Source organism: Rhinolophus ferrumequinum, chromosome 17 (genome assembly GCF_004115265.2).
Source record: "Rhinolophus ferrumequinum isolate MPI-CBG mRhiFer1 chromosome 17, mRhiFer1_v1.p, whole genome shotgun sequence".
NCBI lineage: Eukaryota > Metazoa > Chordata > Mammalia > Chiroptera > Rhinolophidae > Rhinolophus > Rhinolophus ferrumequinum.
Genome location: NC_046300.1, coordinates 45,826,984 through 45,840,017, shown reverse-complemented (window position 1 = coordinate 45,840,017; position 13,034 = coordinate 45,826,984). Strand labels below are relative to the sequence as shown.

Sequence of the window (13,034 nt, the reverse complement as noted above, 5' to 3'; positions counted from 1 at the left end):
AATGAGGAAACAGAGGCACACTAATAATAGCTAACAACAACAAAAACAACAGATGACTACAAATAATGGCTTTTTTAAAAACAGTGTTGAATGCCAAGGATATTTATCATCCCTAATTCTTGTTTCAAGTGCAGAACTCTTTGTTCAACCAGAGTTTAATCAGTATATACTTTGTGGCAGATATCATGTTTATTATCCAGTCAGTTATGCTATAATGTTGACATGTGTGTTTTTAAGAATCACTATGCTATGCAATATTGTGCAATAAACACAGGCCTTATGGGAAAAATTGGGTTAGGGACAAAACACTCAAAAACAGCAACAGTGACATTTAAAAAAAAAGGGTAGGAATCTAATAAAAATGGTGGCACGGTTTATACATGTTAAATGGGTAAAAATGTATAAATATCACACACACAAAAAATGTGGCACTCATACCTTAAAAAAAAGACCAGAATTTTGCTCAAGGAAGCAGATGCCAAAAGCATTGCTGCTTACTTCTGATTCATTGTTGAAATTGAGGAAGAGGGAAGCTGGCAGATATTTGAGGTCTGGGCGTGTGTGTGCATTTTGCGTGTTCCCACACAGCTTGGTTCAGGAAGGTGAAGTTTACTGTATGCATCTAGTGTTTCTTGTGGAAGAAATCACACGTTTGCAAGCATGAACTTTGTGTTACACTCAGATTGTTCTAATATAATGTACCAATCTTGTTGGGATGGATTTGCATTTTTTAAAAAATTTTGTTAAATTTATTGGGGTGACATTGGTTTGTAAAATTACATAGGTTTCAAGTGTACATTTCTATAACACATCATCTATATATTGCATTGTGTGTTCACCACCCAGAGTCAGTTCTCTTTCCATCACCATGTATTTGACCCCCTATTCTCTCTTCTACCATTCCTCCTCCCCCCTTACCCTCTGGTAACCACTGAACTGTTGTCTGTGTCTATGAGTTTTTGTTTGTTTGTTTGTTTGTTTGTTTTGTTCATTTGTTGCATTCAAATCATGCCTGCCATTTTTACAATGGTGTACACGAAGACTGGGCCAGTGAAGGCACTTGGTAGTATCTCATTAAATATGATGAATGGCTAAATGGATGACTGCACGAATAGTGGGGAAGTATGGTGTCGTTCACATAGTCTACCTGAACATACAACTAACAAGGGACTTCCTGCAGGTGATCATGAGTTAATTATCTCTTATATCAATGGTTTGATGCCACCAAATAACTCCAGAATTCTTTTTCTAATTGAATTTTTATACAGATAAAGGTGATTCATTAGTATAAGTATATTGTTAGTTCATTTTTTAGTATATACTTCTTATTAAAGACGTCATTACTAATGATGAGACTATTTTGATGAACCTCCAAATCTGAAATTGGGTTTTTCCTGATAGTTCTAGTTTTACATCTATCTATGTGCCTCGTGAATATTTATTTTTTTTTAATTTTCTTTTTCATTGTATTCTTTGGACAGTATTAAGAATACTCTGATTTGCAAAGTTTAAAACTGGTCACTATTACAACTATTAATGGCTTGCCTCGAAATGTTTCAAAATAATCTTCAACTAAACTGATTCTGAAATTTACAGAGAATTAGACAAGTAGAATTCCACTAACCCTAAGTGCTATACCCACTTACAAAGCAACAGTGGAATCTCATGATATGAATTCACATTTTATCTGACAATGAACTTTTGGGCCAAGATGAGAAAATACATGGAACAGATTCAGCGGGGCTTTGCCTGGCATTGAATTAAGTATGTACCTGTGTATGGAACATGTGTAATAGTATACATGCTGGTACATTTCAATCAGACAAGACATGAATAGGCATGGCCTTCCAGACACTATAGCTTCGTTAATCAATAAGACATATGTAAAAAGTTTAAAATATATGAAAATAGTTACAGAGGAAGCCTTGCCTGGAGAGCTACATCCAACAACCTAATATAATATTAAGCAGAATATAAATATTAGCAGCTAACATTTCATAGGTACTTACTTCTCAGGCATTCTGCTAAGCACTTTTTATATATTAATTAGATCTTCAGAATTACCATATGAGGTAGGAACTATTATTATCTTCCTTTAATAAGAAAACTGAGAGACAGAGAAAATATGTATAGCCAAGGAGTCTATGCATCAGACTTTAGGAAAACTACTGTTCTAGAATATTGTGCAAAGCTCTTTGTTGAGTTGACTCTGTATCCCTTCCCTAAATGCTCGTTGTTTATATAAGCTGGATTATACATGACAGGTGTTAGAAAAGCCACGTTCAACCAAGCAGCAGAAACTGGATTCTGGAAATTCATTTAGGTTGATGATAAAATTAAAGCTTAATTATCCAAACACACAGAAATTACAAGGCCGTCTGCATCCTTCCCATGGGCCTGAGCCATTGGGGATGACCAAGGAGAGGAGACTCCTCTCCCTGGAGTGACAGCTACTAGAAAGGGATGAGGTTCAGCTGAAGGCCAGCGCTGGGAAGAGGCTTGATCTCGTCAAATCTATGTATGTAAGACTCCTGTGCTTTGATGAAAGGGACCAGTAATGATCACCAACACCTTTACATCCTAGAGCAATTATAAGCTAAAATAAAATGGTGTGAAATACCCAAGATTAAACAGGGTGATGCATTTCGCAAGAATAGCTAGGAGACTAAAAATAAATATGCTGCAATTTGCTAAAAGAATGTGCTAAGGGAGATGCTGGGGTGACAACTCAGAGCCCAAAGGCGAGCCTCCCACTGAAGAGCAAAAAAACCAGGGACCTAATTCCCCTCCTGGGGCTTAGTGGGGTTGGATCCCTGTGGACCAACACCTCTGGGATCTCTGTAGGCCGAAGCCTTCACATCTCTATATCTGTATACTTATTTTACAATACTTATTTTATAATACAATATAATGGTGTTTCGTTCAACATCATTTTGTTGTAACATTGATGAAATGCCATAAGAACTTAACTCTTGTTTATATCAGTTAGCCTATGGTAAAATTGGTGCCACTATATTTCGTTTCAATTAGTCCCAGAACCTATCAATGACATTGAGGACTTACTGTACTTGCTATGTGCTCCGTTCTATGCTAAGCTCTTTACAAATACCAATTCATTTAATCATCAAGACAACATTACAAGGTAGGTACAAACACGATCATCCCTTTTTACAGATGCCGAAGCTGAGGCACAGAGAGGTGAAATAATTTGTCCCGGGTCATGGAACTGGTAAATGGGAATTGAACTTAGATAGACTAGCTCTCAATTCCTCAGTTTTAACCAGGATGCTATGTAAAGAGGATTTGGGGGAGTAGGAATTTGATCAATGTCATTCATGTGGGTTTCCACATACTTCTGAAGTGTCACCAGAGACTGCAAAATTTTCAAAACAAAATATCAAAGTCTCAGTTGGTTCTCGTTTGAGAATAATGAAATGTAACACTCCGTAAAATAAACATCATGGCTTTTGGAGTCTTAAGTCACTAAGCAAACTTTGTTAAGAAATGTATGCACATGCATACATACACATATATACATAAGCATGTATACATACTGTGTTTCCCCGAAAATAAGACTTAGCTGGACAACCAGCTCTAATGCGTCTTTTGGAGCAAAAATTAATATATGACCCGCTATTATTTTACTATAATATAAGACCTGGTCTTATATAATATATAATATAATAATATAATATAATATAATATAATATAATATAATATAATATAATATAATATAATATATAATACCAGGTCTTATATTAATTCTTGCTCCAAAAGATGCATTAGAGCTGATTGTCCGGCTAGGTCTTATTTTCAGGGAAACAGGGTATGTAATCTACAGTTATATATAAATCATAAATAAAACCAAAATAAACTGTGAATGATTTCTTCGACTGCCCAATTTGCTTATGAGCAGAGGAACAGAAACAGACCTAAGAACCCAGGTGTTAGGTTATACCTCTTTCTTTCTGGGACAGGCTAACCCACAGTTGGCAAAGCTCTCATTACTTGGGTGGCAACAGTGGTCATGAGGGAAGGAAGTGACATTGCCTAGATTCATAGAGGCCTGTGGCCGTGGTAAGCCTTTCTTGAACATAGAGGCAGGCAGAGTAGAATGAAATTGAAAGTCTAATGGTATTCTAATAGGAAAAGATGAGCTTTGATAATGTGGTCTAATTCTCAACCGAAAGGATCATTAATTCAATATTGGTTTGTCTTTCAAGTTTATATTATGTATTTTATAGTTAGCAGCTGGCTGCTCCTTTAAACCATTTAGAGACATACACAGTCAAATTACTGTTTGCTGGAAAACTGCATTCCTTCCAGATGAGATGGCAAAGCTCTTTTAATTGTTTCTCTGGGGGTCTCGGTTTGAAGGAATGAGATAAGAAATGGCCAGGCAGACAATAGGTCTGATGGAAATTCTTATAGGATATTTGGAGAAAGGCTGTTTGACCACTGAGTCATAGGTAGGGAACTATGTCCATTATACAAACACATGAGTTCACTCATCACACGTTTATTAAGTGCCTACTGTTTGCCAGAGCTGCAGACACAAAGATGCACTACAGACCGGTCCCTGCCTTTGTGGGATCTAGGGCCTAGTAGGAGAGACACACGGTCAGATGATCAGGGCAGTGGGTGTACGATTATAAATGGGGACCAACGATCTAAAGAAAACAGTCTTTTTTTTTTTTTTTTTTTGGGCATTTAAGTTAAGGAGCTGGCCTACACTTGAGGCAGCCTGGATGGATGTTCTAAGAAGCAGAGGAGGAACCGTCCAAACAGAGGAAAACAAGAATAAAGAAAACCCACATGTGTGAATGTATGAAGTTTCTGTGGTTGAATGATTTCAGCATCAAGACCTAAAAGAGTGCCCATATAGACGGTGCCCTGGGGAGGGAAGGAGGGAGAGAGGAACTGGTGGAAAACTAGTCTAAAAAGTAGCAGGGGGCAGACACGAGGGGTCTTGCAGAATCCATTAAAGATGGGGAATTTATCCTCAGATCAATATTAAGGCAGAGTTGCGGAAAACCATGACCAATATGTTCTCCAGGAACTAGGATTTCCATTGACATAAAAGGCCATACTATCTAGTCACTTTTTTAAAAAATGTAATTGAAATGTAGTTACCTACCTATCTGTTTATTTATTTCTAGCCTTATTAAGTTTGATTAGCCAATACAAATTGTGTATTTTAGGTTATAAAACATGATTTTTAAGGTGTGCAATATGATTTAACATACGAGTACAGTGTAAAATAATTACCACAATTAAGTTCATTAACACACCCATCACCTCACATTTAATCCAGCCTTTGTAAGTCATGTAAAACGCAAATATATTTAAATGTATGTGGGACGCGGTGCATGTCTGGATCATGACAGGGCACTTTGTAAATGCAACGGGACCAAGGCAAGTTGTTTGTAGCTTTCCCCTCGCTGATATGGCAATTCTCCACACCCTTCAACCTTCATCTGTTCAAGTTTAGGCAAGACAGTGATTTAACACGTTGAGCAATAATGTGTTAGAGTGGTTACTCTACTGATTTCTCAAAGAAGCAAAAGGAGATGAGGACAGCTATGGCACCATCCAAACTACAAATGACCCAGTGTCAGAAGGAGACTACATCCTACTAGCACTCCATCAATGCAAAGAGAGAGGACAGGACAACATCACTAGATTTTGGTCCCTTGCCATTGGTGTTGTTTTTTTGTTTGTTTGTTTTTAAATAGAATTAAGCAAAAAGGGCTGACTTGCCAGTGAAATTGAACTCACTACTTTATAGGTATAGTGAAGGTGAACTGTCTTAAAAAGCAATACAAAAAGAGACATATATCGACATAATGACTTTTCAAATAAGGTGCCAGACTCTGTGTAGCAAGAGATCATGCAGTATTCATCATTTTGCGTAGGTAGGGGGAATACAAAAATAACTACCGCTTACTCCAGATTACAGATTTCTATGATCTTCATGTCTTCATATTCAACTGCCATTCTGATTAAAGGAATTTCAAATTTGATTATAGGTCTACCCTGAACTTCTATGTAGGACGCTTCCCCAGGGCAAACATGCACATGGATCCTCCCCATGGCATTCAATCAATAAGTATATGCCTACACTATATGTCCAGAGTGTTTTTTGTTTGTTTGTTTGTTTTTAATCAGAAGCCCTTGGGGATTGCTTTGCTTTCTCTCCTAGCCATAGTCATTCTTCATATCACATTAGATGTTGACTCCCTCTGCGGTCATTTTATTTGTAATAGTGTCTTGTGTGTTGTGTCTCCTAGCTCTACATACAAACTACCACGCTCACAATCTCCATGAACCTAAGTGCATCGGTGGCGCTGGGGATGCTATACATGCCGAAAGTGTACATCATCATTTTCCACCCTGAACTCAATGTCCAGAAACGGAAGCGAAGCTTCAAGGCAGTAGTCACAGCAGCCACCATGTCATCACGGCTGTCACACAAACCTAGTGACAGACCCAACGGTGAGGCAAAGACAGAACTCTGTGAGAACGTAGACCCAAACAGTAAGTAATCTTCCTTTCCTTTCATCTCCCAGTCCTGCAGCAGGAAGCTCTAGGAAGCGTGGTGTCTTTGCCTTTCTTTGAAGAAATACTGTCACCATTCTTGTCTTATTGCTTGGGTTGCCTTGATGAATGCTAACTTTTGCTTTTAAGAGTGTTGACTTATTCTTGCCACCATTTTTTTTTTTCTCCCGTGGAAAGACGCTTTTAGAGGCGTTGTTTCAGATGTGTGAAAACTCCCCCACCCCTTGCTTCTTGACCTTTGGTACCAAACCCTCAGATTGACAATAACACAGCTGTCAGGTTGTGGGCCATCTTTGCTGTTCCCTTCCTGTTAGGGAAACAACTTCCTGTTAAAGAAACTTCAACACCTGATTGAACTCTAGCAGTAGGAATGGAATTGGAATATTTAATACTTTTGGAAGCATAACTTCTTTCTACTGGAACATGAGTGTGGAGAAAGTTGTGACTCTTTACTAAGTAAGTCTCCTAGAAACAAAAACACATTGGCAAACTTTTCTCCAAGTACACAGGCTCAGACAGTACCATGCTAATGGCATCCCCATGCAGGAAACACATCTTCCACGCCACTGTAGAAGAGTCCTTCATTCCATGAAAGAATAAATATTAGAGGTGGGATTCAGGATTAAATGTCAGATTTGATATGCTACATGGCATATCTGCAACCCTGAGTATCCTCTGGTCACCTCTGCAAATGACCACAAAGAAGATGGGCATTAAAAAATTATCCAGACATTAAAAGGATAGAATTTCCAATTGCTAATTTTATTAACACTATGGTGGTAAGAGTAACTGCAGATTAAAAATAAGACTTCCAGAATTTGTTTTCCAGAACTAGTTTGACCAGTTTCATACAGAATGAGGCAGATTCAACTGTTCGTGATATTTCCTGTTTTTAAAGTGGAGGGGAGTTTAGGTGATCCATTAAGCCTTTCAAGACAAAGGCTTATTGCCAAGCAAAAAGAGTTCCTATTTTAAATACTCGGAGGTAATCCTTTATGCTCTGCAAGTAAGAGAGAGGTCTTTAAAAACCAGGAGGCAATGGGTTTTGATTCTGACAAATACTATGCAGAGATTCTTGATCTTGGCCCACCTCCATTTCTAAATAGTTGGTTGAGTGAATACTGTGAAGCACTTTGAGAATACATGGACGAGGTATCAAAGGCTCATTGACAACAAGGTAGGTTTCACTTTGACTTTTCAATAGAAGAGATGCTGGGACAAGAGGAGAGGAAGGAGGGGGATCACCCCAAGATAAGGGGGAACCAGAATGTATGCACCAGCTCTGTCCTTGTGATTTCAGAGCAAATGATCGATTGAGAGGAGGGGCAGTGGATGGCGGCGGATTGCTGTGGTATTCAGTGTGATGTAGGAAGAGGCTTCCGGTGCAGACAGACCTGGGTTCAAATCCAAGCCACTCCATTACCAGCTGTGTGACTTTGAGAATCACTGAGCTTTTCTAAAGCTCTGCATTTCCAACTATAGTATGGAGATAATATCTATGTCAGAAGTGTCATAAAAAATGCATGCAGAAAATAGTAGATCAACTAAGCATTAATTTCCTTCTATTTCTGAGAAGGAAACAACTTTGCCTAAAAGCACATGTCAGCCTGTTTGGTGATGTAGGTATGGTGGCACAGTAAACGGCGTACTGAACACCAGGAAGTAGATGGAATGGATTCACAAAAAACACATTTCTATGAACATACTTAGGTATCTATTTATATGTATACTTGTATTGATAAATATACCTGCATATTTTTACTTCTGTAGGGTTTTATCCTAGAACCCCTTTTCAGATTTGCATTTTAAAAAACCCTTATCCTGGAGAAACTCCAAGAACAGTTTTTCATTTATATTTGTGTACACACACACACACACACACACACACACACACACACTCTTAAGTAGATAGAAAATTAATTAGCAGAAAATATGGTCAAAAGTCTATATGTATTGAAAAAAAATATAGCCAAATTGGAAGCTTTTAATTTGGACAATTCAGCACTATACTACTTAAAAATCATTCGCTGTAAACAACATTTCTACTGTTGTTAATTTTTAATGATTAGGTTCCATCCTTCTTGAGGCTGTCTGGGGTATGATAATGGTTATTAAATGCTAATAGCAACACTAATACTAAAACAACTACTACTACTAATAATAATAATAATATCAATTACTCTTTGAAATGGGCGCAGAACATTGTATGTAGACTGTCTCTCTTACTCCTCAATAATAACTCTGTAGAATTGGGTTATCATTCTCATTTTACTGAAGAAAACTAGGATTGTCAAGATTACGTGAAGTTAACAAAGTCACACATCTAGTGAGCCTCAGACGTTGGACTGAAACCCAGGTCTGACTTCCAAACACATGTGTGTTTCTCTTTGCTGCTGTCTCTTAGAATACGAGTGGCATGTCATAATTCCAACAAAGTAATTACTCTTTTGTCTTCCTCAGTTGGTAATGCATCTTGTATATAAAGACTATAATGATGTGTCATGGCAGACTCTTTAATTAAATGCGCTATGAAACGTATTATAACTTGCAGTGTTGTCTAAGTGAGGAGTCACCTGAGCTCAAAGAAGCTGCCCAGGTAGAGGCCTCATCCTACTAACTCAGAAAACCAAGTATCGTATTATCCGCATTGATCAAATAATCATTCCATTTGGAATTTATTGGGTATCTTAACCTTGAAAAAGTTGTGTTGAGTTTTGTCATTATTATTGTTTTGGTGTCTACACAAAGATAAATAGTTCAGGAAAAAAAAATGAAATCACAGAGCCTTTGTCTCATCGATCCAAAATATTTTGAAAAAATTGTTTTAGTTCTTTTGAATTTGTGTAGACACTCCCTAAAACACTGTAAAGAATTGACTAGATATTTGCTAAACCATAGGAGGAGATTCATGTACCTCCAAACATTGGGGTTTCTGATGTCCCAGCGCTCAAAAGTCCCAAAGAGGAATCTAAGGACCTTCTCCACACAACACCTATCCAGAAGGACTTTCTGCAACGATGGAAATGTTTTAGCCACATGTGGCTATTCAGAACTTAAAATATGGCTACTTAATAAGGAAATACACTTTTAACTTAATTTTAAATCACTTAAAATTACCTGTGGCGTGGCTACTGGATCAGACAGCACAGCTCTAGAAATTAATATTTCTTAGTAGGTAAGGATTTCATGCTAGGAGATGCAATCTGAGACCCGATTGGCAACACCTCCCAAAGTTTTAGCAGTGATGCTGATCTGAGACAAAATCAACTTAAAGAAATGACACATTTAACATGAGACCAAAATGCAAACAAATAGTTATTTTAAATGACCCAAAAGGAGCCACTACTCAGGAAAGAGTGATATCATAGATAGCAATTATACTTGGAAAACCAGTCTTTAGCAATGTAAACATGTATGTGTGAAGGGGAAAAGTAGTAGTGAAAATTCTATTCAATGCATTGAAAAGCTATTTCAATGCAAATAGACAAGACTATACTGGTAGAAGGAAACATTATTAGTATATTGTATTTAATGCCAAATATTGCTCAAATTATCTCAAATTTCTGAACTTTGGTAAGAGAGACAAAGGAATTCTTTCCTCAAATTAAGCTGTCTGGTTAAAAAGAAACAAACAAAAGCTCAGACCAGGCACTTGGAGCAGGAACTTGTCTTTCCAAATGCGGAATTCTGTATTATTCTCTGAGGGAAACTGAGAAGTCGAGTTTATACTATGAGCTACAAAGTAAATAATGAAACAGAATCTCCCCGTCCCCTTATCCGTTGTTGCTCTAAACACTTAGTCTCCATGTATTTCAATCTTCAGTGTTTTCATTTTTACCAGCTCTGCTCCATCACAGCAGCTTGCCATCTGGTCCACGCGCTTCTACTCATCCGACTTCACGCTGCAGCTACGTGTCTACACAAAACAAATTTATCTGTTGGCTTAACATAGGCCGAAATTAAAATTGCCCCAGCACAGCCTGATTTTTTCCCCCAACAAATTCAGTTTTCCTCTTAGGTGACTTCTTCTGTTAAAATGCCATTGTTTGAAAGAAAAACTTTTTTCTTTATGGAATAAACACAAAGTATGTGGGCACTACTGACATATCAGATGTTCAGAGCTGGGTGGATGCTTGTTGGTTTCTGCCCTGACCACAGAACAGCAGGGGGCATTGGGGTGTAGCTCAGCTACATATTGGAATTTCATTTATGCAAACAAGATGTCTGTAGGTCAGCCTAGAGCCTAACAAAATTTGGATAGCTTATACCCAGCTACGCTGATGGCTTGTGAATATTCCTTCCCAAGAGGAAGGGCACCGCGAGCTCTGGTTCTCGGATCTACATCCTGAATTTGGCATGTTGCTGGGTACCATTCTATTGCTGACTTGGCAGGTATATGTTGGTGGCAAACGTGTAGATGCTAGATCAACAAGAGGACTTGGTAATGCTTGGGTCTTAGCTTCTCGATGGCCACCAGGATCCTTTTCTAGTTGGATGGATAATATTAACTGAGGCAGCATGGCTTCATTGAGATGAGTGGGTAAGACCTGTTGCCTTCCTGGACTGGTCAGAACCAGAAGATGCTCTGTGAATTATCCTCTGGTCACATGCTCTCCTCGTAAAGCATGTCAGTGCATAGTGATGAGGAGGCCTGGGCTACTTTTGTCCTAACTACCACCCATTTTCTATGCTAATACCTCCTGGGCAGTTCAAAGCAACACTGAGGTTCTCTAGAAGGTCAGTAGCAACTAGAAATGTCAGGCAGGTGGACAGCTTGGAACACGCTCCCTTTTTGGATGTGGGGATGTATGACTTTTTAACTGACCCTGAGATAGAAGCCAGAGAGACACTATGTAAAAGACTAGTTTAAGTCGATGAGCATATTTATGGTGAAGCACCTTTTAGAAGAATGATAATTTGCATGTGCAATATAAAATCTAAAATATTTTAAATATAAGTTTGTATTCAGATGCTTTTTTTTTTTACTGTCATTTTTGTGTGTACTGTAAGGAAAACATATAAGTAACCTGTGCTGTTTTCAAGGCAATTATTACATCATAGAGTTGAACTGTCAATATAAGTAGATATTTGATTTCAACAAACACATATACAAAACCCAAACTGCTGGACAATGGATGTGTGCACCAAAGCCTACAGAAGTAACAATGCCTAGAAAATTCTGGAACACATGCCTGTGCTGTGTTAATTTGTTATGGGTTTTGTTTTGTTTTTGTGCTGCTTCTTCATTTGTTGGATCCCTAGCATTCTCAACATTATGTTATTTGTTTCATCCTTCTGGACTAACCACACAGGTCATTCAGCATGCCTGGAGTAGGCTGAGGGAGGGGAAAAAAAAAAAAAAAAAAAAAAAAAAAAGGATGGCAACAGGAGGAAGAAAAGAGTGCTCTGACCCGATAGATAAATTATTTGGGGGCTGGTTCCCTCAACTGTTCCAGCTCAAGCAAGTAAAACCAAACTGCCTTAAACCAAGAGAAACCAGTACTCCCATGTTCAGAGGTACCTGAATTGCGGTGAACTGGTCTACCAAAGGCTATTGAACCCACTGAATGAGTGGACATGATGTCTATGGTCTCTATCCTTTCTCCAAAGGAAAAAAAAATGAATGAATAAAAAGGAATATTGTGTGAACACTTATTTTATACCTACCTATATATTTACTTTTCCTGTAGACTGTATACCACCGGTAAGAAAGAGTGTACAAAAGTCTGTTACTTGGTACACTATCCCACCAACAGTATAGCTTTTACCTGCTTTCTAAAAGGTAAGAAACGATCTAATTTTTATTTATGTGTGTGCTCTTGTCTCTGCTGAGAATTAGAAATGTTTCCATGAAAATTGTGCATGATTACTGTAAATCTACTTGTATGAAGAAACGTGTTTTCAAAGACGATCAGTTAGCTGAGTGTGGGGCAGGGAGCTGCTCTAAGTCACGTGCCTGGTGTATTTTCTGAGGAAACTATGTATGAGCGAGTGAGCATTTATCTTTCCTGAAAAAGTAGCCAATAGTGGCAGGATTGGTGCTGGCCATTCTGATACTTGCTCTACTGTAAACTACCAATGGTAAGAGATTATTTCCAAATGTATATTTTCACACTCTGGTTTTAGAAGACAATGTGGAAAACTTAGAGGGAGGGAAGTGGGGTGTTTTATAAGCCTGGTAAAAATGTTTGTTCTAGTTTTTTATTATTATCATTATTATTAAATACATTCAAAGAAATGTATACCTTCTCAGCAATGTATTCATTCAAAAAACAATGACTGCCCCTACCATCTAAAACCCCAAATGGTCTTGATTCCTTCTTTGCAACAAAGAAATAGAAAAGGGTTTGCTTGCTGGGTGTGATAATGTGTTGATGATTTGTAGCTCATAGTTCTGCTTTAGAGAAACACTGAACCAACTTTAGTCATTTCACAGGACAGGGAACGGTTCAATGAAAGACCACAAGAGTCTAAAG

The 13,034-nt window shown here is 38.0% G+C and overlaps 1 protein-coding gene across 3 annotated transcripts in view; it reads left to right on the top strand.

The window, feature by feature from the left end:
• The window catches only part of GRM7 (glutamate metabotropic receptor 7), an 825,787-nt gene that overhangs the window by 761,353 nt on the left and 51,400 nt on the right, over positions 1-13,034 (top strand). The window contains exons 9-10 of one of the 3 annotated variants that reach the window (XM_033133273.1): positions 6,291-6,537; positions 12,249-12,340. In XM_033133273.1, coding sequence (XP_032989164.1) covers positions 6,291-6,537; positions 12,249-12,319 — 318 coding nt within the window. In that variant the 3' untranslated portion in view covers positions 12,320-12,340. Of the gene's footprint in view, positions 1-6,266; positions 6,538-12,248; positions 12,341-13,034 lie in introns of those variants that run through there. The other 2 variants (XM_033133274.1, XM_033133275.1) reach the window with 2 other exon arrangements.